Source organism: Dermacentor albipictus, chromosome 9 (assembly GCF_038994185.2).
Source record: "Dermacentor albipictus isolate Rhodes 1998 colony chromosome 9, USDA_Dalb.pri_finalv2, whole genome shotgun sequence".
NCBI lineage: Eukaryota > Metazoa > Arthropoda > Arachnida > Ixodida > Ixodidae > Dermacentor > Dermacentor albipictus.
Window position 1 is genome coordinate 47,871,130 of NC_091829.1, and position 27,938 is coordinate 47,899,067.

Sequence of the window (27,938 nt, forward strand, 5' to 3'; positions counted from 1 at the left end):
TAGTTTTTCATTAAGATATTTAAAAACAGTGAATGATTTTCGGTGGTACCGTGTGATTGAGATTTGACTGCGTATGATTGTGGGGGTTGAGAGCAGCCAACAATGCAGCATCTATGGGAGCAGGGTGGAGTCAGAGTACACTGGTGGCATTGGCAATAATTTCAACAGCCAGGAAATAAATACCTCGTGTGTTTCCGAAGCAAGCGTGAACATGAATATATACAGCTTCACTTATACAGCTTCACTGTCTTAGGTGAATCAGTTGCTCAGATCGGTTTATTACACCAGTGATAATATGTTTCTTTTCAGCTTTATCACCTTTTTCTTTTGACTTGACGCACAAGAAGCTTCAGATAAGATGGTGCAAGCCAGTGCAAATGTTAAGTATAACATGCTATCATGGATTAAAACTGCACATGAAAATGTAGATGACAGATCATCTGACCAACTTTTGTAGTCTTGTCCTGCACAAAGAACCAAAAGCTGCCAAAAATATAAAGTGATGTACAAGGCTTCACAACCTTAAGCCATCGGCACTGCAATTTCAGCAGGAAATACTGCAACACTTCAAGGTGAAAAAATAGTTTATGGCCAGCGCTCCAGAAAAAAAAATACAAGAGAACAAATTGGTACACAGAAAGACAAGATAATTTTATTTTGATGGCATGATTTAGGGTCATTCCAATGGCGAGATCAGAACTTGATGAAGATGAGCGTCACAATTTCGGTTGGCCACTGTTTTGATTACCTTCGTCGCGTGCCTCCGAAACCTGTGAATACAGAAATGCCGGTCATCAAGGCATAGTTACTGCAGCTAAAATAATGAAAAGGAATGTTGAAAGAGGTGAGCAGCAATGGAATAACTTGGCACCATGGGCCTCACTCATGTTCTTGCACAACAGCTCTGAATGAAGACCGAGTATTACCTCATATAAACACATTGCCTATGGTAAAGACAGGAATAGGTTACAGAATAGACGTGACATTGTTTGAAACCAAAAAAAGGGATTTCGTATTTTCTATTTAGAGTTCAAAACAAAGCATTCACTTACCACTGGACGAATGTGTACCACTTGATGTCGAAGGTCCACCAAATGACGAAGGTGAGCCAAATGACGAAGATGAGCCAAATGTGCCTTCACTGGGGTAGCCATAAGCAGTCCTGTAGCCTGCGTTACTGCAAGAATTAAGGATTGTAGTTGGTTTAGTTGACAGAAGGACATGATAAGAAAGTGAAAGAAGTGAAATGCTGTGCAAGTGCATTTGTGGACACAAGCTTAGGCTATATTCTTTAGCAAGTGCATGTTTGGGCTATCTGTTCCACAAGGGCCACTTGTTCCACGAGGGCCAGGCTGCTACCCTAGAATAAATGTGCTAGATGGGTGATGAGTGGGTGCTAAAGACAAGTTAACTGCCAAGACAGAAAACATGAGAATGATCATGTCTATGACAGTTTGGAGCTATATCCTCAAGTACCTTGTGCGCCCAATAAAAGTAATGCTAATGGTAAGTCCATCCACGTGTGATCCTGTTTTGTCGCATCCACTTCTGTTGATCTAAACAACCAATGTGTGGTGACGGTAATGTTCTTTAAACTTGGCGACACATACGTCCGCAATACAGTCGAGCATTCACTGCTGCATTCAATATTATATTGGCAACTTTCAGTAGAAGACTCTCGCCACAAAGTGTGCATGTAGCACACGACTTGTGGCACCACCATGTTTGACGGGATCCTTGATGTGCCGTGTTCTGTGAGCAATGGCGAAATAGCCATTTTAGAGCACAGCGCTTAGGCGCCTGTTCTTGGGTTGAGCATTGGCGTCCCTCGGTGTAACCGCGCGACCACGCTTGTGCCACTGCTTGCGCATTCATCGTCACCTTCTTCCACAGTTGGCTCGAATGCCATTCGTCACACCAGCATTCTCATACTGCCCCTCGCACTCATGCCACTGCTCGCGCGTTCATTGTAGTCTTCTTCGACAGCTGGCTCTGATGCCGTCCATCATGCCAGTGTTCCCATACTGCCACTCCCTCTGCGAAGGTGCTGACAGCACTGGCCTATACGCCCACTGCCATTTGTGGCGATTTTGGTCTCAAATTCATTGCCTCAGTATATCATGAAATGAAAACATACATACAGCTGCGCTTGAATTTTGCATTAAGGAGTATTGTAATCATTGGGACACTTTTTCCTGTCTAGTATGCTTGCAGCCAATAAATGCCTTGAGCATCGATTTTGAGCTGGGGATAGAAACTTGGCATGACTGACAGCAGAATAAAGGGATATTAATTACTCTTCAATAACAATGACCCACTAGAAAATGCACACCATTCCACCACCTTGATTCACTTTCAGAGCAGTCTCCAGAATAGAGTTTCATGCAATTAGTAGAAGGAATTGTGCTGACAGTGTCTATGCGAGCTCCAAGCACGGCGACTCAGCCACCACGGGAATGAATGTTAGTGCACGGATTTGCCTAAACTTCGTCTTTCTGGCTTTAACTGGCTTCGTGACTTTGCGAACTGACCATTTTGAAGAAAGTAGTTTATAAATAATTAAATAAACATTATTATAATTGCTCGATGGAAGGAGTCGAACAAAGGACCTTGAGCACAGAAGCCGAATATTGAAACCAATACGTCACGGATGCACAGACAAGTGGAACCACTGCAATTGGCAGCGATTATGCATGTTCGCAGAGTCCTATTGACTTCTGCATTTAGAAAACTACAACTACACATTGCTCTGCAATTTTTGCTAATAAAGGCAGATGAAGTGTATAATAAAGAAAGCCACCAAAACATCTGAAGGCATAAGCACGAATGTCATACAAATCCATGCGCTATCCATCATTTCCATAGTGGTTGAGCAACAGCAGCGTCAGAGTTCCCTATAGTAATTATTGTAGGAAGATCCATGGCGTCCAGCGCCTTGGCATAAAATTACGTAAATTTCACATTTATCAACAGTCTATCATGATTCGTGACTGAAGGGGATACAGGCTTATTAAGTAAAAAGAAGCGCAAGCTTGTTTCTCAACTTACTTGCGGTTTCCCATGAGATAACCCAGTAGGCCACCTGCGGCAGCCCCAGTCCAGAAACCACCTCCCCCCAAGCCACCAGTAGAACCATAGCCAGGAGCCGAGCCACAGCCTGAAAAGTTTACATGTGTCACGCACAGCCAGCCTTCATGTGATACACTTTCATGAAGTGCAGAGCATTACAGTCCAAGCATAGGGCTACAACCATTATTTAATAGATTCCAAGCTTAAATTACAAGGTTTATGCCCTGAAGTGATAATCCACATATGAAAGGTGCCACAGTTAACTTTGACCAGCCCACAGCTTTCAAACGAGACCAAGATGGCGCCGATCGGTTCGCGTCGCGCGCAGCTACAGCAGCTTGAAAATGAGGCAAACCTTCGCGCTTGGCGTTCAACTTCGGCTCACCGATGTTTCTAAATTGTTTTTTTTATACTTCGAGTAGGAATTGGGCCATAATATTTTGTAGAGGCATAGTTGGGACATTAAAGACTTGAAAAACACAATTTTTTGAAAATTGCCATTTTTGACCATTTTTCGCGATTTCAAGACCCGCGTCCCCCCTTAACATGACCCAGAGCTCAGCGTCAAAACCATTCCTGCATTCTGCTTTTATTTATTTAGAAGATACCGCGGACCTTTCTATTTTTACATGAACTGGAAGCAAGAGTGGCATCAGTAATTTACACAAAAAGAAATACAGTTTGCAGAGTACAGTTAAACCTGGATATAACGAAGTTGACAAAAGCTCGCAATTTTTCGTTACATGCAGGTTTTGTTACATGCAGGTTTCGCGTGAAGGCTCGTACGAATGATGCAGAAACGAAACCAAATAGCTCAATATATCCGCGAAGGTGAACTCGCCCTTCAAGCATTTATTTTACACCAAAAAACTGCGTAATTTGCGCTTGCTTCTTCGGCACAAGTGACGGCACAACACGCCGCTCCAAAGAAGCTAAATCGTGTAGAGCTCCTTCATCGTCGAGCGAGCCGACGAAACGGCGCATAACGTCCATTGCGTTCATCACCTCCTTTGCAGAAGGCACGTCACACGGATCTGCCTCACAGGCACCATCATCACCGCCATCGGGATTTTGCACGCTTTCAGCTACTGCTGCATCAGACATTTCTTCTGTAGCCACGGCGGCGTTGTCGGCAAACAAAAAGTCAGTCAGTTCAACGTCGTCGGGTACACCACCGTTAGTGCATAGCTCGTTCCACGCTTCGGCCACATCGGACGGAGTAGAAAGGTCTTCCTCCTCTTCCTCGTCGGCACCAGCCCGTGCGTTTTTGGCTATTCCGGCCTTTAAAAAGCAATTCGCGATAACTTCTGCCCTGACCTCTTGCCAGGAGGCAGCAAGCATCTCGACTGCTTGATAAATGTCGATCTTCATCTCCCATTCCAGACGGATGTCGAGAAGTATCTTCTGGATTAGTCGGCGCCGGTAACAGCATTTAAAACTGTTAATGACCCCTTTGTCCAGGGGCTGTATTAGAGACGTGCAGTTGGCCGGGAAGTAATGCAGTTCGATGTTCGACAGCTGCAGGCCCTCGACGTGGTGCGTCGAGCAATTGTCCAGCAGTAGGCAAACTTGACGGCCTTGCCGCTTGACGTCCTGGTTAAATTCCTTCAACCACTCAGAAAATATTGGCCGAGTCATCCAAGCTTTGGAATTCGCCACATACTTCACGGGCATACGCTTCGTCCCCTTAAAACACCTGGGACGGGCACTTTTGCCGACAACTAGCGGGACTCTCTTGTCTGTGCCGTCGAGGTTGGCACACAGCAGAATTGTTATGCGGAGCTTGCTCTGCTTTCCACCGCGGCAGTCATCGCCTTTTAACGCTAGCGTGCGGCCCGGAAGCATCTGATAAAATAGAGCCGTCTCGTCGGCATTGTAGACATCAGCCGCCTCGAAGCGACTCAGGATTCCAGGCAGCTCGTCAGCCACCCACGAAGCAGCAGCATCGCTGTCTGCGGAGGCAGATTCGCCGCTGATTACTCTTCCGACGACACCATGCCGGCTCTTAAATCCCTGCAGCCACCCGTTGCTTGCCTTGAAATCATCATGGCCCAAGATACACGCAAAATCCTTTGCCTTCTGTTGCAAGATCGCACCACTTATGGGTACATTTCTGGCTCTCGTGTCCAAAAACCATGTGAACACTGCCTTGTCCACATCAGTGTATGTGGACAGCTTCAGTCTTTTTTTCTTCGAGCTTGTTCCCGACTCCACTGCGTTTCTGATGCTGTGTTCCGCACTCAAAATCGTTGATAATGTGCTCGCTGGAATGCTGAAACGGGCGGCAACGTCCTTCTTCTTCTCGCCCGCGGAGACAGCATTTAAAATTGCGAGTTTGTCTTCAAAAGACAGAACTTTTCGTTTTCTGGCAGCAGAACTCATCACGACCAACCGACGACGTAGTTAGAAGCGGAGACGCACGACTACACGCCGACAGGCAGGCCTAGCACCTCCAAAACAAGTCGGACAAACCAGTACCAGGGCACAGTTGACACACGCACACGTGCAGAACGCAGGACAACACTCAAAATGGCGAATGCAACGCATCCATAGAGAAAGAAAAAAAAGTGACGCATGTCGTTCGTCATGGAGTGTCGTTCGTCATCGTCGCTCTCCCTTCCCGCGCCCTGGCAATGAAAGAACCGGCTATCAGCGTTGCTTTTCAAGTGAATTCTTACACATAAGTGCGTCTAAGCCGTTGAAACAAATAAAAATCACTAAATAAGAATGCTTGTCCTCAAATCTATACGAAACAAAATAAATCTGAAAGAGAAATCAGCTGCCGATACCAGTGCCACCTGGCGTCACGGTAGACAAGCAAAGCCTGAAAAGACTGCTACGTTAGGCACGGAGCGGCGCTAGTTGCCGCCATCATCATCATCATCGCTAACTTTGCTCGGTCGCGGCAATCCCTGGCGTTCGCGTAGCTGCTGGCTCCTTACAATATTAATATTCAATAATCTAGAGCATTTCTTCGGCCGAATTTTCCTTAAAAGTGCAAAAAGTAATGACTGATCAGCTTTGGGAGTTCGTTACATCAAGGCTAACCGCCGCAACGCGTTCGTTACATCAAGGTCGAAAATACATGGGCTTCAATGGGGGCAGCGTTGGGGAATTCAAAAACTTCGTTAAATCCAGGAATTCGTTACATATAGGTTCGTTACATCCAGGTTTAACTGTACATATAGAGCCATCTAAGTTATTGTGAAGGGGCCATTAGAAATGGTGGTTAGTGCTTGTTTGAAGTTTTCACAAATAACAGCTTCTTACAAGTCACTCCTTAATTTCTAGCCTTCCAGCGGAATGCAGATGTTAATGCCGGCAATCAAGCCTGCAACCTTTATGCCCAGCCCCAGAATGCCAATGCTAATAAGCTGCCATCACAGGCAAAGGGGCCACGTATCAGTTGCACTAGAGAAACAGGGAACGGAAGAAAGAGTGGGGAGTTTCAAACTTACATACGTCCCATTTGCTACTTTACACAGAAGAAAAAAGGGAAAGAAAGAAAGAAAGACAGAAAAAAGCAGAGTGCTAAGACTAACTGCATGCATATCCAAAGCTTCACACCATGTCTATGGACGGGCACTGAATTCAGTCAACTCCAAGAATTGAGCAACACCTGTGCTGCCTTCTGAGCTAGTGACACATGTGGCCACCACCTGAGCACCACCTTGATCACCGAGAATGTTCTCGAGTCCAGGTGGTCTAACACAATCCGAAGTAGATGGCAATGGCTCCTGTAGTGACAGATGAGGGTGAAAGTCGGCACAATCCTCAAGTTGATGACTGTTGCATGCACCAGCACTAATGGCACCCTATTATGTGTAGGACAGGCCTAGTGTGAAAGCATGGGCTTATTGGTGATTCAATGGAAAAAGGACAGTGCAAAGAAGACTGACACGTGAGAGCAACAGGCACACAGCGCTGACTTGCAACAGTTTATTCATGAAGCCCTGAAGGAATAGATATATAGGGTGCTATAATGTGCAATATGTGAATTATCAGCAAAAAACCTGGAACACATCTGCAATGCAGATTTTCTTCTAGGGAGCAAGCGTGATTTTTGCAGCCGAATACAGCGCAGTAGTAGCCCGTTGACCTTGAGTCATCTGACATCGCAAAAATCTCAGAACGAACAAGTTAGAATGGCACTAATTCGCAATTAAACCACTACCTTTCACACTGTCGGTGGGAGAAAACGGAATCCACACATACCAGTGCGAGAAGAAGAGCAACGCGGCGCGCTGGTTCGAGGCTACGTTCCTGCTTGCCGATGAAACGGTCTATACTTTGACACGCCGTGCTCCCTCACGGGTTGCAGAATCAAGCATCGTTCCTTCCTTTAGATCACTATCATCGTGCCGTCGGCTGTTCTCTTTGGAGCGTGCGCAGAACGATCCCCAACCCGCACACCGCTTTAAATGGCTGCTTGCGACCATCGGTGAAGCGGCGGGGACACTTTCTTCCGGGGCCATGCATTGTGGATCGGCGCAGTCTGTGCACGTTCAGATGAAGTAAGAACTATCTCAATGTTGGGCACGTCGTGCCGCATTGCCCGCGCCTGGTTACGTTGGCATAGTCACTAAAAGGAGGCTTTGCCCCGAGGCACCTATGGCTTCAGTTGGAACTTGTACAGACGGCTCTCGTCATATGTAAAACATAGGTGTATATTTTATTTGCTTTACATTATGTGTGTGATACCACTGCAGGCACAGATCTTACATCGGTCTGCCTCATCTGACTGCGCTTTCAAAAGAAAGAGTCGCTTGCCAAATTTCTTCTTTGTCCTGTGTTTCTATTCTAATTCATCAGAAGACTCTTGCTGCCTGACATTTAGAGTTGGCTGAAGACATTTAGTCAGGAACTCTGTATTAGGTACCATAACTCAGAAGACAAAAAGTTTTTACAGTGTGTTGCCTGTAGCCAGCACTCGTGCACCACTCATCCGTAAGGGGTTGACTCACCTGCACCCGCCTGATACTGGGGCCTGAAGCCTGGAGGTGGAGGTGTGCCACCACCCCCGCCGCCACCGCCAAAAAAGCCTCCTCTAGGTGAGCCTGGATAGTCGGGCGGCGGATCGTCATCATAGCCTGGAGGGCCATCATTCAGCTGCCCTGGAGCGAGGCAGTTCCGGTAGATGACAAAGATGATAAAGGCAGCAACGCCGAGGAAGAGGATTGTTTGGAAGGTTGAACCAGACTTGGAGTGGCTGGTGTAGGCTGAACTGGAAAGCAGAACAGTAATAATAAAGGACAACTGCAAACACACACACACACACACACACACACACACACACACACACACACACACACACACACACACACACACACAAACTTAGGCCAAATTTGTTATAAATTTGTAGTATCCGAGCCCTTTGATACTTTCACTGGTCATGAAAGTTCTCCACTATGCTATGGGAGAGCTTCATATGCTGCCAAAAGCCACTGCACGGCGCCACCACCAATTCAGAAGGGACACTCGGCAAGCCATGCAGCAACTGGCTGGTGCGTTTGTGTTGTAGCGAATTTAAGTGGTCTTTTTGCCTTTTAGCATGTGCAGAGAAGCGGAAATGGTTCTTAGGAGCTTGAACAATGTCAAAGACCTGTTGTGTGCAGCAGTGTCGTTACAGTTACAGAGGGGTGGACAAAACGAGCTTCCAACCTTCGTGGAATCAACCGTTGAGAGAAAACATCGCACAGACAATGCGATTGCCACAGCATCTGTCCCGATACATATGCCGAGTGTCCCAGCTAGCGTTAGCCAAGCTGTTAGAAAGTAACGAAGAAAAACAATTTTGCCCTGCAAAGGTGGATGACCAGTGGAGCTGTAAACATCATGGTAAAAAAACTTGTGGTAAAGACTTTATTGCACCACTCACTGTCACTTAGTATTGACAGCCACAGTGGCTTTGTGGTAGCATATACACTAATCGTCATACACATTCTTTGATAATGTCAAATCGATGCACATACGCCACTGGGTGATCGGTTGGGCCGGACTGGTGTGACATCACAAATGATATGTCTGCAACACTAAATGCATAAACCACTCCCTTTTCCATCCCGATACATCTACGTTGAAATCACCAACCACAACCACAGGGGTAGTATCATTGCAACCAACCCATGCAAAGTGAATAGCCATGAACCTTATGGGGCTATGGGCCATTGCATATTTTGCTTGGTTATGGAGGTATAGGCCATTGATGATGACAGTTTTCAATAGGCTGTTCTCTATGTTGTATGTGTGATTAGAAATAATGTAAGCAATGTTCGCTTCACTTTGCCGAGTGCTTGTAGCCTTTGTCTTAACGGAGCTATAAGCCATTGCATTTTTTGTTTGCTCAAGAGGGGTATGAGCCATTGATGATGATAGTTTTTGTGTGGGCAGACACAAAAATTCTATGGTACCCTAGCAATATACAGCTCAGCTGTAAAAAGGAATAAGAAAATATGGTGCAAAATATGATTACGAGACCTATGATGTTCGATTGCAAGACAGTTGTTTTTTCTTTTCACAGCTTGGCTAACATTAGCTGCAACACCCTATGTTTATTTTCACTTAAAGTGTGTTGAAAGGTGCTTCTAAGTTTAAATGTGAGATTGTCAGATCTTGCCAGCCATTCAAATAGAGTTTAAGGCTCTGTTGATCTCGTTTAGTGAATGTTGGGCCTCGCTCAGCAGAATATTTCATGCACCCACTACAGACAGACATGAACTAAAGGATAAGCAATTAGGATGAAGGAACTGCTTTTGTAGTTCAGTTCTGGCCATAGCCATTTGAAGAGTTGTATGGTGCGCACATAAGAAGCAGGAAGTGGTGACATTGCATCAATATGTCATTTTTGCCAATTGAAGGCTGCCGGTCACACTTTCCGGCGCTTCTATGATCGAAATGCGACTGCATATATTAGTAGCCATGGAGCGAGATTGTGCAATTATGGTACTTGAACGAATTTAACGTTGACCTTTACTTAATAGAAGTGCATTAAATTTGCATGCACTTTACAGTTGTAACGAAGACTATGTTAGCGTAAGCTTTCAAGAAGTGTGGCATTTCTAATGCATTAAATAGAACTGAAGATGACTTTCTGTGGTCGGTAGACAGCATAAATTAGGCGCCGTCAGACTCCAATAGCGCTTAGCTGCCGAGATTCAGCTCCATGCTTGCCTGTGCACCTTTGTATGTTCCATAAAATCGTTAAATAATTCCGTAAACACGGTACTTGTCGACTCGGGTTCCGTTACTTGATGTGCTCGGTAGAATTGGCACCAGGTTACTTTTTTTTTTACATTTGGGCGATAATATAAGTGCGCACTACAGTTGGTGGCACGGTACAATGATGCAAGTACGGTATCTCACATTCCAAACATTTGTTTACGCTCTCGTGATTCGCCAGCACCGCATTTTCATTAGAGGTCATCAGCATGGTGAGGCAGGAGCGCCAATTGAACTATGCCTACTCTGTGACGTAGGAGGCAAAATTAATGTTCAGAAAGCGAGATGCGTGCATGGTCTCGCTCCTGTGTGTATTGTTCACGACCTACAATGTTCTTATGCTGACACATTTGTTTGCCTCTTATGCCAAATGGGCAACAAGTAACAGCCCCCAAAATAATGCAGTGTGTCTCGCTCAGTTATGCAAGTATATAGCAGCATCAATGTTTTCAAAGAAAGCTGCATGCTCTCTAACTGAATGCTTATACGCCACATCGTTTCCTTTAACAATACTTCATTGAGCACACTGCATGCACAATGAGTTCTAAAAAAGAAACACGAGAACCAGCTGTCAATAACAGCCCTCCATCTCGCAGTCGCTGTTTTCAAAGAGACCCCTGAAGCCTCCGGACACTAATATCATGCAGCTCATCTCGGCTAGTATGATGCGACGACACTCATACAGGCAAATCAGCATGTCTTGCAATAGTTAGTCATTATTTCGCGTCAGGGCTACACATTTTACACGGTGCTTGAAGTGAACAAACAACTGTGGCTGTACGTGCCGATGTGAACAAATGCACCACTAGGATGAATAGGCATTCAAATGCGGAAAGTTGCGTGCACTCTAACTGTCCCTTGCCACGAATATGCTAAATGTCCTGTTAAGAATGAGGTAAAAAAAAAAAGCATGTGCAGACATCAGCGGCAGAAATTTCACGACGGCCACATCGGTGCAGGGGGCCGTTGTGTCGATGCAGTGTGGCATCAAGGTTGTTTAACTTGTGTGCTGATGATTCCACTCTTGCCGACACAGCTGTTGGCACAACACAGCTGCTGAAGGCAGTTGGCAGACCAAAATCGGTGTCATGTCAGAGTAGTGCAATTGGGCCTAAATCCATCTGCCTATTCGAAACCGCCAACGTAAGCAGAAGACAGCGGTGATCACAGCCTCCTCATATGCAGTGGCACCCCTTGCAGCAGCTGCTGTTCCTATGGCAAATTCGGCCTGAAATTTCTTGACCAGCAGAAAAGTATCGAAGGACTCTCGTAGTATGTACGACGGAAGCAAACTTGGCAAGGCCGCAGGGCTAGTAATTGCATAGTTTCCTTAACAGCAAAATTGAAACAGTGCCTAAGCAGATAACATGTGCACCTAGTGGTTATCGCTATGATGCAAGTCACAGCACACATTCTCAGATTTTGTAGTGCGCCGGGTGCACCGCTGCATCTCCGAGGTCATGCCAAGGAGCTGTGTGTTCTAGGTCATGCGTCACTTAACAAGCAGTAATAGCAGCGTCTTTTCTTTCCCCCATTTTTTTTTTTAACTTTCAGAAACGGCTATTTTCGCTAGCTTTTTTTATGGTGCCTTCGCATGTACTTTAAATGTCCAAATTTTGCATGTAGACTCCAATACATCTACGCTATCTTAAACTAGACCTTTTACGCAGTCCCAAAATTTAGTTACAGTTCTAAAAAGTTTTGCAGAAAATTTCAAATACTGAGAAGTATTTTACCGATATATTTTACTGAGAAGTAGACTGAGAAATACTTTCTGGTTCTGTTTGCTAGCATATTTTATACTTGCATGATTTATTTGCTGAAGCAAGAGGAGACATTCAATGTTTAGCAACAGGATGCACAGCTGCTGCCTGATCATCCGCAAACTTTTTCACTGTATTTACGGCCATCGGTCTAGTCAACTTGACCAATGGCAGACGATGTCTAGTGGTGCTAACACATTAACGGCGATTTTCCCATGCCGGCTTGCTGCCCGCCACCATGCTGGCCTATGACGAGGAATCTTCACATTCCAGGCACACTAACCGTAACCGGTGAAAGTCAAAAACGCAGGAGAGGAACCTTAAAAAAAGGGGGGGTGGGGGTGGCATGGTGCACATACTCTTGGCAAACGCAAGCTCCAAAGTACTGTTTCCCTATGAACACAACAAAGGTACAAATAAGAAGTGCCTCAACAGTTCTTCAACAATAAGCACACTGTTTCATGCGCAATCTACACGAATGGGCACAATGAGCAGGCATCAGTGCTAAGACAGGTCACCAAATGAACCCTACTCCGAAATCTCAGGTAGTTCTTGTCTGTTGTGCAAGATCGAAGTACATTAAGATCAGGACCATGAGCAAATAGCAACCACGACCATGAGCAAATAGCAACCACGCCAAAGAAAAACCATGCAGTGAACAGTGCCAAATGAGATGGTAAATAAATATGGCAGCTTACTGTTTCCACGATGAGCCAGCACCATATCCAGTCTTCTCTAAGCGGTACTCCAACTGTGATAAGAAGAAAAAAGAGAAGTACTTGAGTTTCATTTGATCCACTAAATCAACTACCCTACCCTCATATTGAAGGGGCTTTGTGAACAGCTTTCGCCCAATAACAAATACAAACTGGCATGTCTGCGTACCTCGCAATTCCTTAATACATACAAATTCGCACATGCAATACAGGCAAGCATGCCTCCCCTTTAAAGTAACCTTTCATTACCAGAACCAAAAGGATAGGACTCTGGCTGGTGTCGCTATTTACAAGCACAGTGTTTTCCCCACAAAGGGAAACTTGGAGACACAGATCTCCATTTTGACACCAGTATTTCGTCTGTGCATATTTTTTTTTATGTTGTGGAAGAATAATTTACTAAAACAGCTCAACTAACTTTTACCTCGGGGCCTTTTAAAGACCAGTTGGCTCCATACCCGAACATTTTTCTTTTCCAGTTCACAAATGCAGACCTGCTGCACAAGATGCTTCATGACTTGGAGGCTCTAGAATAAAATTATCAAAATGGGGAAGACCTCTTACACCACATGATCCTGCCAGGATGTAGTCATCATCAGCATAATCGTAGCCTTCGCATGTCACTTCAACAGTTCCGAACTTTTGAGACTGGCTCATGTCAGCTTTGCACTCCCACTGAAAAAAAAAAAAGAAGAAAAGAAGGAACAGTTAGAAAGAAAGAAACCGGTAAATATCTGGGTCACAGGCGCCGACTATGGAGAGGGAGGGGGAGCTCCGGGGCCTGAGCCCCCTCCAGAGTTTTCTAGAGGGAGCAGAGCACCCCTCGGCGGTGCCGAAGCCCCTCCACACACACTTAAAATGTCATTACCAGAGTTTTGTCACCCACATCATTTGAGATTCTTTCGACTTGCCTTGACCTTTTCACTTAAAATTTTATTCTGGCTAATAGTTTACTGCATCATTGCTGGCGCGGATGTGCACAGCTCTTAATTCATACTTTCGCTTTGTTTCTGCAAATTCTGACAATAGGAGGACAAGCGCATTAGCAGCACTAGTGGCTGCTGCCTCATCAGTAATTCTCACTTCAACATTGTTTTAAATTTCCTTTGTAAACACCATGCATGTAAACAATATATTTAAATATACACACAAGACAAAGTTTATTATATTTTTGAAAAAGAAAGAGGTGGCCAATAAAAAATTATATCTAAAGGTATGGATATATGCGTAGAGAATGAATACGTTGCTTTATGTTCACTTTGTTTCAAACTGCTTTGCATGCTTTTTTTGACCTCAAGGAAAACCTGCAGACTTCAGTGATCCCTTCATTCAGCAGAGTCTTATCAATGGTGTGCAAAATGCAGGTGAATGATGAATGTCTCAGTACTGCTTCCCTTTCCAGTAAGCAATGTTAACGACCCATGAAAAAAAGAAAATACACTTCTAATAATTTACAATTTTTATTAGGAATGGAAACATCATCAGTGGCACACAGAGGTTATAAATATATACAAGGTGTCCCAATAAACTATAATGCAACCAAATTAAAAAAAAAAGAGCAATTGCGTTACTCGAAGAAAACCTAGTGCATATTGTTTCCGGTACTGTGGACTAGCTGCCAGTAATTTTTCAATATGGACATTTAATTCGGTAATTGCAATTAATTATCTAACTCAAGACATACTATCCTAATTATCAAACTGTCAATGACAACATTTGTAGGCACAGCTAAGGGACATCTGATTGTGGTACTAATTGTGTACTAATTTTTCCAACTAACAAATAAACCCCACGAAATATGAAAAATACCATGTCACTGTGCTCCCACTTGCATCCTAAAGCAGCGCCCTCGAACAAGCTTCCTTTGCGTTAGCCAGAATTAAATAAAGGAAAACATTGTGATCGAGCTAGTTCCTTATCTGCTGCACCTCGACTGAAGTAACATGTCGCGCTTGGTGTTAGCTAGAAACAAGTTGCGATAGCTATTGTCTTGGTTTAAGGTGCATGGATGGCATTTTTCTTTTTCTTTTTTGCCACGCCACAAAAGCGAACTGACAATGTCAGTACAAAGGTTTAAAGGTGCATTTTGTTTTGCCCCAGCTGCGATGTCTTTCTCTAATGAGCAGAAGGAAAACATGATCGTTCCCTTGGAAGCTGCAAATGGCAACAAGAGGAAGGCCGCAAATAAATATCAATCGTAGAAGTGTGGCGGAAAACCAAACGCATCAACTATCATCAGAAATTACGAAAACCTGCGATGAACTGACGGCTTCCAGAAACAGCGGTGGAGGACTCCATCTTTGAGTCCTAGCCTACGCAGGGTTGTTCTAGCATTTATGGCCTCTAACCCTCAGGACAGTGTGCGGGATGTGGCCACCCGAGTACCAATTTCCAAGTCATAAATTTGGAGTATTCTAAATGACTTGGACTTTCACCCATACAACCGTTACCTGCACCAATGCTTGGAAGATAGGGACCTGCAGAATCGTCTAGATTTCTTGAATTGGGTCCTCACAAAAGCCTTCGAGTCACCGGACTTCTTGAGCAACATCACATGCACAGATGATGCCAATTTTTGCAGAGATAGCCAAGCAAATTTACATAATGCACACTAATGGGGCGACTCCAATCCGCACTGGGCACTAGTACCAGTCGTCGTTCAATGTGTGGTTTGGAATTTACGCAGGTGCTATATACGGTACCATCTTCTTCGATCATAAACTGACTGGACAATATTATGTGGATGAAATCCTTGAAGGAGTGGTGGATGAGTTTCTCAGCAAAGTCCCGCTGTCATGTCTTCCACTTCTGTGCCATCAGCAAGATGAGGCACCAGCACACAGCAGTAGCCGAGCACGAAACCAGCTGGATGAGACTTTTCATGCGCAATAGATTGGAATGCACGGACCTATAAATTGCCCAGCTAGGTCACCTAACCTCTCTCCACTCTTCCTTTTTTTTGGCGTTATGTGGAAGATTGAGTTTACATGATCAAGACGGATGTCAGATGAGCTCACGACAAGGATAACAGATGTGTGCCATGAAATTCTAGCGCCGGTCATCAAGAAAGCCACAGAAGATGTGATAAAGCACACTCAGTACTTTGTAGATGTAGAAGGAGACATATCCGAACCCGTCGTCTAGGCAGCAGCTGGTGTTCAATGGCACTTGCAAATTCATAAATAATAAAGACACACTGAAATATGATAGTTTTAAATGCGTAAGCATTTCTAACCTGACCCAACCAAAAATCTATCCCTTCATCCGTCCTGTACGATGATCGCTTTCAACACAGCGCTCGTAGCAATGAGCGAATTCACCTGTGTGCTGCCTCTCGCTTCAACACCAACGAAGCGGCGAGAACACAGCACTCGCGAAGCTCTCAGCACATGCCACACTCTGCCGCTTTCACAGGTTGCTTTCACGCCAGTCTTAGCCACGTACGGAGCATGGTTGATCACAGTTCATAATGGTTCAGTGTACCTAATAAATGTTGCATATATTTCCTTCATTTGCTACATCTCCCTGGTCATTTCATCCCTCATGCACTTCCACTGCGGGCCATCTATAACACCAGTGAACATTGCTTGTACTTGCCTCTTCTGTGACGTCTCGTGCAGGTCTCACTTAACAGTTTGGTGTTGCAACCACGCTTCTCCGTTTCACGGTTCTTTCACGGTCGTTCTCGCAGTTATACGAAACATACCAGCATACTACCACGAAACACCACATCAGTACTATGAAATGCTTACGCATCAATGAGATAAATCCTAGAGAAGATTCTGCATTTTTGTGCATGCGAGTCTACATGAGAGTAGCTTTCCAATCTGTTTATTTCGCTTCTATTTTTTTGCCACGTACCTGTTTTTGCAGCACATATACACTCTAATGAAAAATAGAACCATCACTTTAATTTGGGTTTGGTCCGAAGCAAGTTTCTGCCGTGAAATATAGCTTTGCACACACTCTTTCAATGCAGTGTGAGCAGAGCCGGAATATTGAAATATGCTATGCTTATTCCATTGCTTTTAGTGTTTCTTCATGGTCAGAGCAGCATCTGGCTGAGTTATCACAGGGCTTTTGGTATTAATGTGATCAGTCGGCCTTGAGAGACAGATAATAAGTGCGACTTAGAAATGAGAGGAAGGAATAGCTGCGAAGCCGAGAAACCTGTTGTTGGTGCTCCTTCCGTACTATTACCAAGGTGACGTGCTGTCTCTTCGGGTTTGCGACAGGCAAAGCGTTTCAGAATCAGAATTTATTATTAGAAGTTGGGTCACAATACATGTATTTAGTATACAGTGGTGGAACAGCCATTTCACCTTCCGAAGCAAGTCCTGGCGCAGCAGCAAGCACTTTTGGCGCAGGGTCTGCACGTAAGCTTACCATACACCATGCAAATTTTAACTGATGTAGTCTATATGTTGTGGAGACAGGTCTGCACGAGGCTTACCCTACAAGTGCAGTCGGGAAAAGATGCGACGCTCCTCCACATCGCGATGCACAAAGGGCGCTATGGCCGGGGTAGTCAACGGCACAGAGAAGGCACCACAGACAGATCGTCAACAAACGTGTTTATTAACCCAGGATGTAATACACTGCGAAAGTCATGGCTTGTGGGCAAAGGCTCACCGCAAGAGTGATTGAGTACACACGTCGGCACTGAACCTGACACTGTGCAATATACTCATGTCATATCATTAGGGAGTTTGCGAATAGGGGCCACAAAGGTTTTGAGGACGCTAAAAGAATAGCGTCAGCACCACTGCACATGTGTGAGACGCAAAGAGTGTCTTTTGTTTGTGTTGGTGATGCTGTTTCACCGAAACAGCACTGCAACCCAAACTTGACGCAACAGATTTGCGTTAACAAACATGGCGGCACCCATCGAAGTGGTGGCTCTCACCAGATACCACATTCGACCTAATTCGCTAATACCATTCTTAACTATGTCCCATGTGTGATTCTGGTCATGGCTCTTTTGCAAAGCCCCGATATCACACATAAACATAAAAAAAAGCTTACGTTTATTCATAGATTGTGACATCCCCCTGCGGCAACCCTGCGGCACCAGGTGGGTTCCTTGAAAACTGAACAAAGCGCCAGCAAGACGGCACAGCGGCACTACATTGTACAAGAGTGTGCTGGATTGAGGTTATTCTAGTATACTGTAATTGTATGACTATCATAAAAAAAGTCGCAGTTGCACTCGAAAGACGAAGCATCCATTGTGATAACAAATTAGTAGGCAGCCATAATAATTAAGGTAACCATTCATTTCATGGGTGTGCCTCCATCCTCCATAGCGGGTACGTGAGATACGTGCGAGCCTCAAGGTTAGCACCACCAGGCGTTTGGCAGGCAGGAAGATTTGAGTAGAGGCCTGGCCTCCGAGATTGCATGCTATGGTAGGTTTTGCTCTGGCTGCCCCATTAACATGGAAAGAGTGCAAGTTCACTGGTGGACGTGGCTGGCTTCATCACCGCACCGCGGCGCTCACAACTGGGGGCTTTCCATGCGTCAAGGTGGCTTTCGGGCACTACTGTTGGATCAAGAAGTGAGGGCTTGAAAAAAAAGCTTTTTTCTTGAAGAACAATGGTTGAACGCAACGCTTTCCCTCAATGCAAACTGAAGGAGTCAAAGTCCAAAGCGAACGACCGCATAACGAACCCAAGAAGTGCTGAGCGACCCAATGCTATGCATGTGATTTGATTGCTTGTTTAGGATTGTATATCTTGATTGTTGAAGCTGAATGAAGACATTTCGCTAAGTTGCATAGCCATATTTTAGATCATGTAGCTGTTGATTACACGCAGGCACTCACATTTTCCCGGACGACTCTACACTTGCACAGTATTGCCTTGTGATCGCTGTCGTAGATGATCAGAGGCTCTGCCATCAGAATGCGACACCTGCTTGCAAACGTGAGATCAATGCAGGAACGGTATGGTGTTGCGAGTCTCTGTAGCATCTTCAGCTTCAACAAGTAGTGATCCGATTCTGATCTAGCATGAAACTCATCTCCATTTGCCATGCTCTTTAGCCACATCGATGTTAAAGTCACTGCACACAAGGATCAATGTACTGTGTGGCTTTAAGGCCTTCATCCTTTGTGCCAGGAAGATTTCTGCGTCGCAACGAGACGTGCTCAGTCCGACGTACACGCTGACGATCACAAGACCAGATCTTGACTGCTCAAGTGTCTCCCACATGGCTTCTGCATGCCGTTGTTGATACACGGAGATTGGCCTCACGCTTACATTCGCGTACGGCAGTCTCTTCTGCCATGCGCTGCACCTGCGGCCTATCCATGGTGATGGCTGGAAATGCATTGCGTGACGTGTGTAATGCAATGCAGATATATACAGTTTGTCTGGATAACGTGGCGTTCAACCATCTTTCTTTAAGAAAAGGCCTTTGATTTTTTTTCCAAATCCTAAGACGACCCCATGTTCATGCACACTTGCTGTGTCCGCTAAGGAGGGAAGCTCAGTTAATTGCGACAGGGGTAGTTTCATGCCTAACAGACACAACTAGTGCTTGCAGTGAGCTTTGCGTGCAGGCGCTACTCTTGCAGAGCTTGTCGCTTCATGCCAATATCAGAGACTGACTGGCTGGCCATCGACGCTGGCGCGGTACTGCAAATGTAAACTGTACTGTTCTACACAGATGTGTAAGTTGGCTTTTCTGCAGTGCGTTTTCGGCACTCACGGACAAATCAGTGAGAGATAGAACGCTTTGCTTTAAGAAACAAACGTAATTTTTGGAAAAGAACTGTTTTTTCTTGTGTTTTCTCAGGGAATAAAAAGCGAAGAAAAAGACAAAGGGTCCAATTTTATGCAGAACTACTACCAGCAGTATAAACCTGTAAACACTCACTTACTAGCTAAGTTAACAAGCATGGTGTCATTGCACACAGGCAAGTGTGCACACATCACACTTGACGAATTCTGACACTCGCTGTAAAAATGCTGGCGTGAGGAAGCGCCAGCACCGGCGTCTGCTGCTGCAACACAAACTGAGCGACGAGAACACAGCACATGCAACACTACGAGCTGACGGCCCACCTGGACTCTGCCCCCAAAGCAGATTGCTTTGCCTCTTGCAGCGCATGTTACCACAAATAACTAATGCCACTCGGTCTTCCACATCTTATGAAAAAGCCGTGTTTATTTTGTACATCCCCGGCACGTCGCATCAACTAAAAAGGATTGGCCAGTAGGCCAATGTAGAAGCGTTTTTATGCGAAGCATATTACGAGGGCTCAACCCAGCTCCTCAGGCGCGGCGGTGACCATGAAATCACGTGACACCGTGACGTCACGACAGAGGAGAAGTGGCTTTGGCTCAACTCTTGCAAGACGGGCTGGGTGGGAATCGAACCAGGGTCTCCGGAGTGTGGGACGGAGACGCTACCACTGAGCCACGAGTACGCTTCAAAGCGGTACAAAAGCGCCTCTAGTGAATGCGGTGTTGCCTTAGAAACGCGCTGTTTCTAAGGCGTGCGTCTCTTGCTCAGGCGCACATTTCGTTGCCGCGCCGAACGCTGCTTTGCTCGAAGCTCACCGCGTCCAATGCGGGGCGCGTAGTCGCTGCCCTGTAGCCCATTGTCTTACACCCCTTGGCGGGTCGACGGGAACGCTGTCGCGTTCCACTCTTGAAGGCGAAGAAGTAATGCATGAGTTGTTTCTTCGTCTAGCCGAACCAAATATAGCCAAGCAACAGCAGTTCACCAGGCTAAACAGTGGTTCAACAACTAAAATAAAGGCTAGTATGCTTCGCATCCTGGGCTTAACCTTACCTAAGCCACAGCCATTTTTTTTTAAATGTTCCCGATAAACTGCAACCTTTGCACAGATTGACCAGTGCGTGTGCCCTCAAAGAGCTCGCATGCAACAAGAGACATCAGTCAAAGTTATTTGACTGTGTGGAGAGAATAGTTTACAATTTGCCCTTGAAATGTGGGTCCAACTATGTTGGTCAGAGCGGATGGTGTCTTAATGACAGGCTTTGAGAGAATCACTACAATGTGACAGAACTGAGGGGGCGGGGAGGGGGGGTTGGATGCAGACTGTATAAATTGCATGCATAATCAGGCAAATGCCACAAAAACAGTCGCGTATAAACTGGTACATAGTGCTTGCTCAATTGTCAGCAAAAGTCATAATCGGTTAACCCATGAGATCATCGAAGTGGAATTGATTGACAGGTGTGGCGATACCTGCGCATCAAAACCGTCTACTGCTTTTTTCAGCAGGGAGCCATCTTTCTTGCGTAGAGAAAGGAATTTTCTGCGAACAGCGCACACGTGATGCGTCCCAGAATTTGCCATATATGTGGTCACTTTCTTTGAAATAAAACACTATTGCAAGTCTGCGCTCATGTGTCTTAGCCTCTTCTCTGTCCTCGTCTTGTGCCCAAAGAGCTGCATTCATGTCCTACCAACATACCCAAACAGTCACCTTAGTGAACTTCAAGATAAAGCCTGTATTACCACGCCATACACTGTTGCTGCCGAAGTACAAAACCCCCCTCCTACTTCCCCTCCCCCGGTTCCTTGTGTGCGACGGAAAATGGTGTACTTCCTTCCTGCTTTCCTTACTGACACACCCGAGACTGAGCCGCAATTGTCTGCTCACGCTCGAACACTTTCAGTCACACATGCCGGCATGCAGAGACAGTGTTATCGCCCTTGGACTTCATATAAAACATCACGGCCAACGCCGCAAAAGCAACAATTATACTTGTAATCTAGGCATTAGAAACTAAGATGTTAATACGTATGTAACAAGTAGATGTCGCAATGTACATTTAGTCTCAGGAAATGTTTTTTGTCGAGATATCCTGGTGAAGATGAGCTCGGGTGAAGGCATCGGCTGCCTCATTCCCCAGCAGGGGAATGAGGCAGCCGACGCATGTGCATGCATGTTGATCACATGCATGTGCATGTAATGATGTGCATCAACATGCATGTTGAGCTACTATAGCCTTTTGAAAGAAATTTGTGGCTTCCATTTTAAGCTGATTCAGAAGGTGCATGCTGGTAGCTGCACAACAGCAGATACCCCCTCCCCTCCATTTTATTTTAGTTCTCCCCAATGACATGACTCACACACAAGTATTGCACTGGGCTCATTCTGAAGGCCCTCATCATGAGCTAAAGACCTAAAGCCAAATTGTTACAACGCAGCTCTATGATCTATGCAGGACAATATTAAACATCAATACAGGTTCACTGAACACGGCCTGTCAGTGCCCCTAAGAAATAAGGGATAAAACTGTTGTAATGGACTTCATGCATTTAGCTTTCATATTTCAAATTCGGGATGAATGTTACCCTTAAAAATTTGTGCTCTTTTTCAAGCTGCAATTTCTCCCATTGAAGAATAATTGTACCATAACTGGGAAAATGCACCTTTGTGACAAAAATGAAACACATGTAACAATATTGAGGCTGAACATGAAAGCATTTTTATCAGCCCACTTGCAGAACTTGTTCACTGCAAGCTGAGCCAGACTTCTACAGATAGCAAGGTTGTAAGACCTAAACCATATCTGGATGTGATCAACATAAAGTAAAACATAATGAATGAAATTCTTGTCTGTAGACCGCTAACTCTGAAAATAATATGGGTGCAGCTAAGCACACCTTCCTTGAGAACACCGCTTTTCTGAATAAAGCTTCTTGAAAGCACCTCACCAAACTGCACACAGAACGTGCAATGATTTTTTTTAACTTTCAATAAGTCACAATATACAAATGTGGCTGCTTACATGAATGATGTTAACATTCTGTATAATGTTCTCCGACATTCTGGTTAATTTACAGAAGTGGGGACGATCAGCCGGCAGTAGCTTCCATTTAGAAGATCTTTGGCAAGGAGCTTTAGTTGTGGATTCTCCAAGATGATGGGAAAGTGGTCACTTCCAGATGAGGATTACCAATAAATGTTGCATTAAAGAAATACAAGTATGATGAGAGCAGCTACATGGGCTTGTTGGTACGGCATCTGCATGTTTGTCTAATGTACCTTTCCATGTCCCTGTCATTCTGCCTGGACTACAAGTAGAAAGAGTGTTGAGGAACACATGGCAAGGTCAACTGATGCAATTGACGCCAACAATGGTGTTTTAGTGTCTGTTTCTACCAGATCACCTCTATACTTAGTTATTAACTGGCAAGGGAAGGCTGTCCTACTGATGCCACAACAACACAGCTCTATTATCTACTCCATGAGCACAGCATGCCACTGTATGCCATGCTATGATGCACGGACCCAGTCAAGCCTTTTCAGGCTTTTTGTCCGTGCTCCAAACATCTGGCAGATGTTGAATAAAGCTGAATCGAATTGAATCTAGTACCTTGGTGATTGGTGGGGGTTTATGTACTAGAAAACAGGATGCGAGAGCCACCGTAGTAAGAGAGCTGTACATTAATGTCAACCACCAGATATTCTTCAACATGCAGCCAGACTTCAATACATTATGTAAACCTTCCCACACCATTTCAAACAGTGCATTCGAAAATTTTGATCAGTTACATGGAAACACCTCCACCAGACTTGCATGTGACAAATTATGTCCAATTAAATGAATGTTTGGTAGTTCTGTAAATTATCAATTGTTTTTTTCTACTTGGTATCACTCATAATTCAATTACTATTTGCAGTAACCAATTACGTAACTAGTTACTTTTGTTCATGCGACATGCTGTAACAGGCAATACTGTTTTGAGCACTTGAATTTGGCGAGAACTACAGTAGAATGGTTGTGGTCATGCCATGCAGCACCCTCATGGAGGCACATGTTCAGTGAGGTAGAACCCAAAACTCGAGCGCTTGGTATTTGTGTCTTTATCTTAACACTCCACCATACGACCACTTCGGATGTTAACGCTAGAATATCACCTATGGACCATTTTTTATCTTTTCATTGGCCCTACCAGGAGTGCCTTCTTTGAGCCTTAGCACCAATAAAGCACTGTGCTTTCACAGAGGACCCAGACACAAGCATAGTGGGATTGAGTAACCACAATCTTATGTACAAGGTTAAGGTATGTTAAAGCAGCACTGTACCTTTCAGCAAGTACATTTGACACCTTTTCAGTGTTGCTACTGACACCTTCACGAGAAGACGAGTTAAAGGGACCCTGAAACGATTTTGGCGATTTTCTACAAACGTACTGAGTCGTTAGAGTAGGTTCTTCTGATCATTAATTGATGCATCTAAGTGCTCTGCGTAAAGCGTGTAATTTATTATAAGGTTTTAAAAATACCCATCGCTGCCGATCGTAGCGCACTGCTCGGCGGAATTTTAAGCCGCCCCTACCCATATGATGCAAATAACCCATATTACGTCACATGGGTGAGCTATCTGATTGGCTGACCAGGGCGCGTGGTCGATAACTTTTCCAACTTTATGGTGAACAAATGATGCTCGTAATAGTTGGAATGTTAGTTACTTTGTTTTTGTAAAAAGAAAATAACTTAAAGAGAATACACAAGAATTGTTTTTTAGTACACTTCAGCACTTCCGGCACACAGCAAGTGTCGTCTGCTTGTGTTACAATGTACTCCATTTTGAAGAGAGCTCCGCGGTCAGAGTCGGTCTCAGTCTTTTCGCGAGCACTATGATTCGACTTTGTTGCCTTGTGGACTGCAAACCTAGCGACCTGCAAACCGCGAGTCCAGTATTAGGGCAAACGCAAGCGGACAGGGTCTGGCCGCTTGACTGTGCCGGAATGAGCCACGAGATGAGCAGAAGGGCAAATGTGAACGGTCTGCACGGTGCAGCCACCTGGTGGCACAGAGCTCAACCATACACAGTAGCAGCAACGAAGTGTATTCTTTGCTGCTGGTGTGTATTTTTCGCAGGATGTAATCATCAACACGTTGATTTATAAATGTTTAAAATGCTTTACACTTGGTTAGAGCAATATTAGCGCTTTGTTTGACTGGTTAAGCGCTGCGTCAGCAAGTGTCTGGACCGTGCAGACCGATCAGGCTGCTCACGTACGACTATGCTAAAGTTCCTTCATCAGCTTGAGTTTATGCCTCCAGTCATCTGCCGAAATGACCAGCTTGCCTGTTTTTAGCGGAGTACCGGACACGTTCGGCGCTACGACAGAATGCTCGCAACGCACGCTGCTTCGATAGCTCTCGGTCGACGGCCAAGCGGCTAGCGGAGAGGTCTCGCACGGGAGGGGGCGTGCTCCTAAACAACCGGAAGTGAGCGATGTGACGTCGCATCGTGACGCTGAACCAGTGAAGGCGGAGCTTAGCGCTGCTCGCTCGGCGAGCGAGTTGAGGAGGAAAAGCATAGCTAGGGAGGAGGGTAACTTCTAATTGCTTGCAGCTCCATTAATACGTAACGCTTCACTTAAATTGTGGTGCGAATGTTCTACTTAAGCTGTACCCTACGCGCCTACAAAATTTGTCCGAACCGTTTCAGGGGCCCTTTAAGATGAGAACACTCGGGCACAGTGCAGGAGACGGCCAAAAAAAAGTTTTGAAACGCAATTACTAGCAATGATAAGCAAAGTCTTCAGGGCAGCAGAGGTCGCACACTAAAACAGCCAGTCCAGTTCATTCTGGTTCCTGTATTTTTGTGCAATGTTAAAAAATTTGGAAGGCAAGTGAGATAAATGTAATTGTTTAGTTTATAGGAATCGTTTGATTGCTTTCATGAGGTAGTAATTGGTCCCCGTTATCTATTAGGTATATTCTTGAATCAACTAATTGTAAACGGTAGATTTTTTTCCATAGTGTTTGTACAAGTCTGATCTGTAGCAGCTTAAGTTAGCCTTTCCACTCACTGCTAGAATTTCGAGATGTTCTTGAAATTGCTCACCAAGAAAGGCCATGTAAACGGCATTATAAATGCTATGGTATCGCAAGAAGGGAATGATAAAGGAGCAAGAGAAGACAAGTCACCTGAGTGCTGTAGCCATCACTCCCTCGGTTGTAGCACTGAACCACAGCAGGTGGGTCTTGGCAACCTGCACTGCCGCCGAGGCACTTCAGCTGAGGCACAGGGCTCGACCTGCGGCCTGTTGTGTACTGGCCATGCCGCAGTGTGAGCACTTCAACGTCCTTGAGTTTCACTTTCTTCCCCCCTGTGAAGCGTCGGCAAAGAAAAGGAAGAAGCAGATGGCACAATGTCCAAATGAAGCAAGGTGTTTTAAGAACGTCTCAAACGGCACAGAAATGGCTGCCACACAGAACAGTCAAGATATCTTTCTGTCAGAAGTGCACAGTCTCAACACATTGGCAAGCTGTTTTTAAATTGTGAGCATGGCGTCCAGAAACCTATGTGTGTCGGACAGCATTGGAAGCATGGAGGAAGGGAAATGTTAGGAGGGAGCTTTGCACGACGCAATTGAAGCCAAACCTGGTGGCCCAACATGTGATAGCATGTCAAAGTGCATAGTTGGTTTTAGTGTTCCCGCTCTGCAGGCAGAGCCACAGCAGGGCAGCTGAACAAGCATGCACCAAATAAAAACTGGCATAGCTACTGGGAACCGAACACCTCAACAAATTTCAATCACTGCTCCGTGATGTCGACGCAATAGGTCACATGTCGGACCACTACTGAGCAAATGTACGGGCTTCACGGGGCATGCGCTTGCCAACACTGGCTGCGTGATGTAAGGCTTTAACTTTCTCCTTCCTCAACGTTTGGAAACCTATGATGAAAACATCCTAGCCTGAGATTGGCATCTGGCCAGCACCTTTGAACTGAATAAGTCCCGTTTGAGCAAAGATAGGTTGTTCTAATTTTTCGAGCAACAGCTGTAACAGGAAACTGAAAAATGTGCGTCACACATCAGGTACATATGGGACGTGGATTGACTGTAGTTGCTCTAAATGGATGTAAAGCAGCATAGGTTAACATTGACAAGAAATACAGAGCCGGATAACGCAATAGAACATGGTCCTTACGCAATGCAACAAATGTACCGCAATGCACGCGTGATTAGGCAAAACAAATGGTGCATTCAACAAACGTGAGAATTGTGGCATGGCTATGCTATTACTAAGGTACGCCCCTTGTGTGACACTAATCCAGTGAACCAACATGTTACATTTTTTTCTGTGAGTGCTCATACGTCAGAGAACTATTTCAACAACTGAGGTGCGATCCGTGTCCCGCGACTTGTAGTACGTGGTACAATTAACCAGGATTAACTGTCTATCTCTCTATTTTTTATTGACAGACGTACGACTTCCAACGCTAGTACTTGCGTGCGTTATGTTACGGGGAACTTCTGGAAAGTTCTACTTCCCAAAGGCGCGTCAAGTGCCGTGCGTAACCAATATTCGCGTCTTTGTAGAGTAAACACACCGTCCTACACACTACGTTTCAACTAAATCCTTGTTTAAAAAAAATAAAGCAAGAAAAAAAAATCCGAAATCGGACAGCAGGGCCGGTGACGGAAGCTCAGAATAGGAACGCGGCGTTTTCCTTCTGCAAAGCCAAGACTCTATCTTCCGTCGCAGCGGTGAACCAGCTATGACGCATATTAGAAGCACAGACTAGAGAATAATGTACTCGCGCTTGAACCTAATTTAACAGACTTCTAATGAGTGAAGCAAGCATCGGCGCATTAAAAGCCGGCCGCTACTGCGGCTTTCGATGAATGAGAATATTTAAAAACTCACCTCCCCAAGAGTTTGCAGGGTTGATAAGTAGTAAAATGACTATGAGTGAGAAAGCTAGCGGCGTACACATGCTGAAAATCCGTGGTGACATTGCTCCGACGATAGAACAGACGTTGCGAGACGAATATCAGAGTAGACCGCGGCACATAACAAAGCACCGAAGCTCTTGGCTTCCAACGAGATTTACTAAAGATCAACAGCCTGCATCGCAGATATGCAATCGCTACATTTAAAACCGCTAAACACCACAACGGCGCTGCCCGAGCGGTACCGACATGCACACCCAACACCACCGGTCGACACTCCGAAACTGCCCGGAATGATAACGTGTCCTTTGTTTTGATTCGCCTGTATTACGTCAGAATGACGTAGATGAACACGCAATAATCAAGAGAAATAAATTCCCATTTCTACTGTATTTAAAAACAAGAGACTATAAAATAAGACTTAACATAGTTAAAGCATTTAAAACAATAATTTAAAAGCTCCTGTATTTAAAAAGTTCTCATTTTA

The 27,938-nt window shown here is 45.0% G+C and overlaps 2 protein-coding genes across 2 annotated transcripts in view; one reads left to right on the forward strand and one right to left on the reverse strand.

Moving 5' to 3' along the window:
- LOC135916190 (YTH domain-containing protein 1-like) overlaps nt 1-27,938 on the forward strand; it is an 82,587-nt gene that overhangs the window by 3,633 nt on the left and 51,016 nt on the right. The gene's annotated exons all lie outside the window — the stretch shown is intronic.
- On the reverse strand, nt 631-27,753 carry LOC135916191 (store-operated calcium entry-associated regulatory factor-like). Its single transcript, XM_065449474.2, has 8 exons — nt 27,426-27,753; nt 25,698-25,879; nt 13,331-13,441; nt 12,749-12,801; nt 8,034-8,293; nt 3,049-3,157; nt 1,053-1,177; nt 631-770 (listed from the first exon to the last, which is right to left on the reverse strand). The coding sequence occupies exons 1-8, from the start codon at nt 27,514-27,516 to the stop codon at nt 745-747; spliced, it is 957 nt and encodes a 318-aa protein (XP_065305546.2). The 5' UTR covers nt 27,517-27,753; the 3' UTR covers nt 631-744.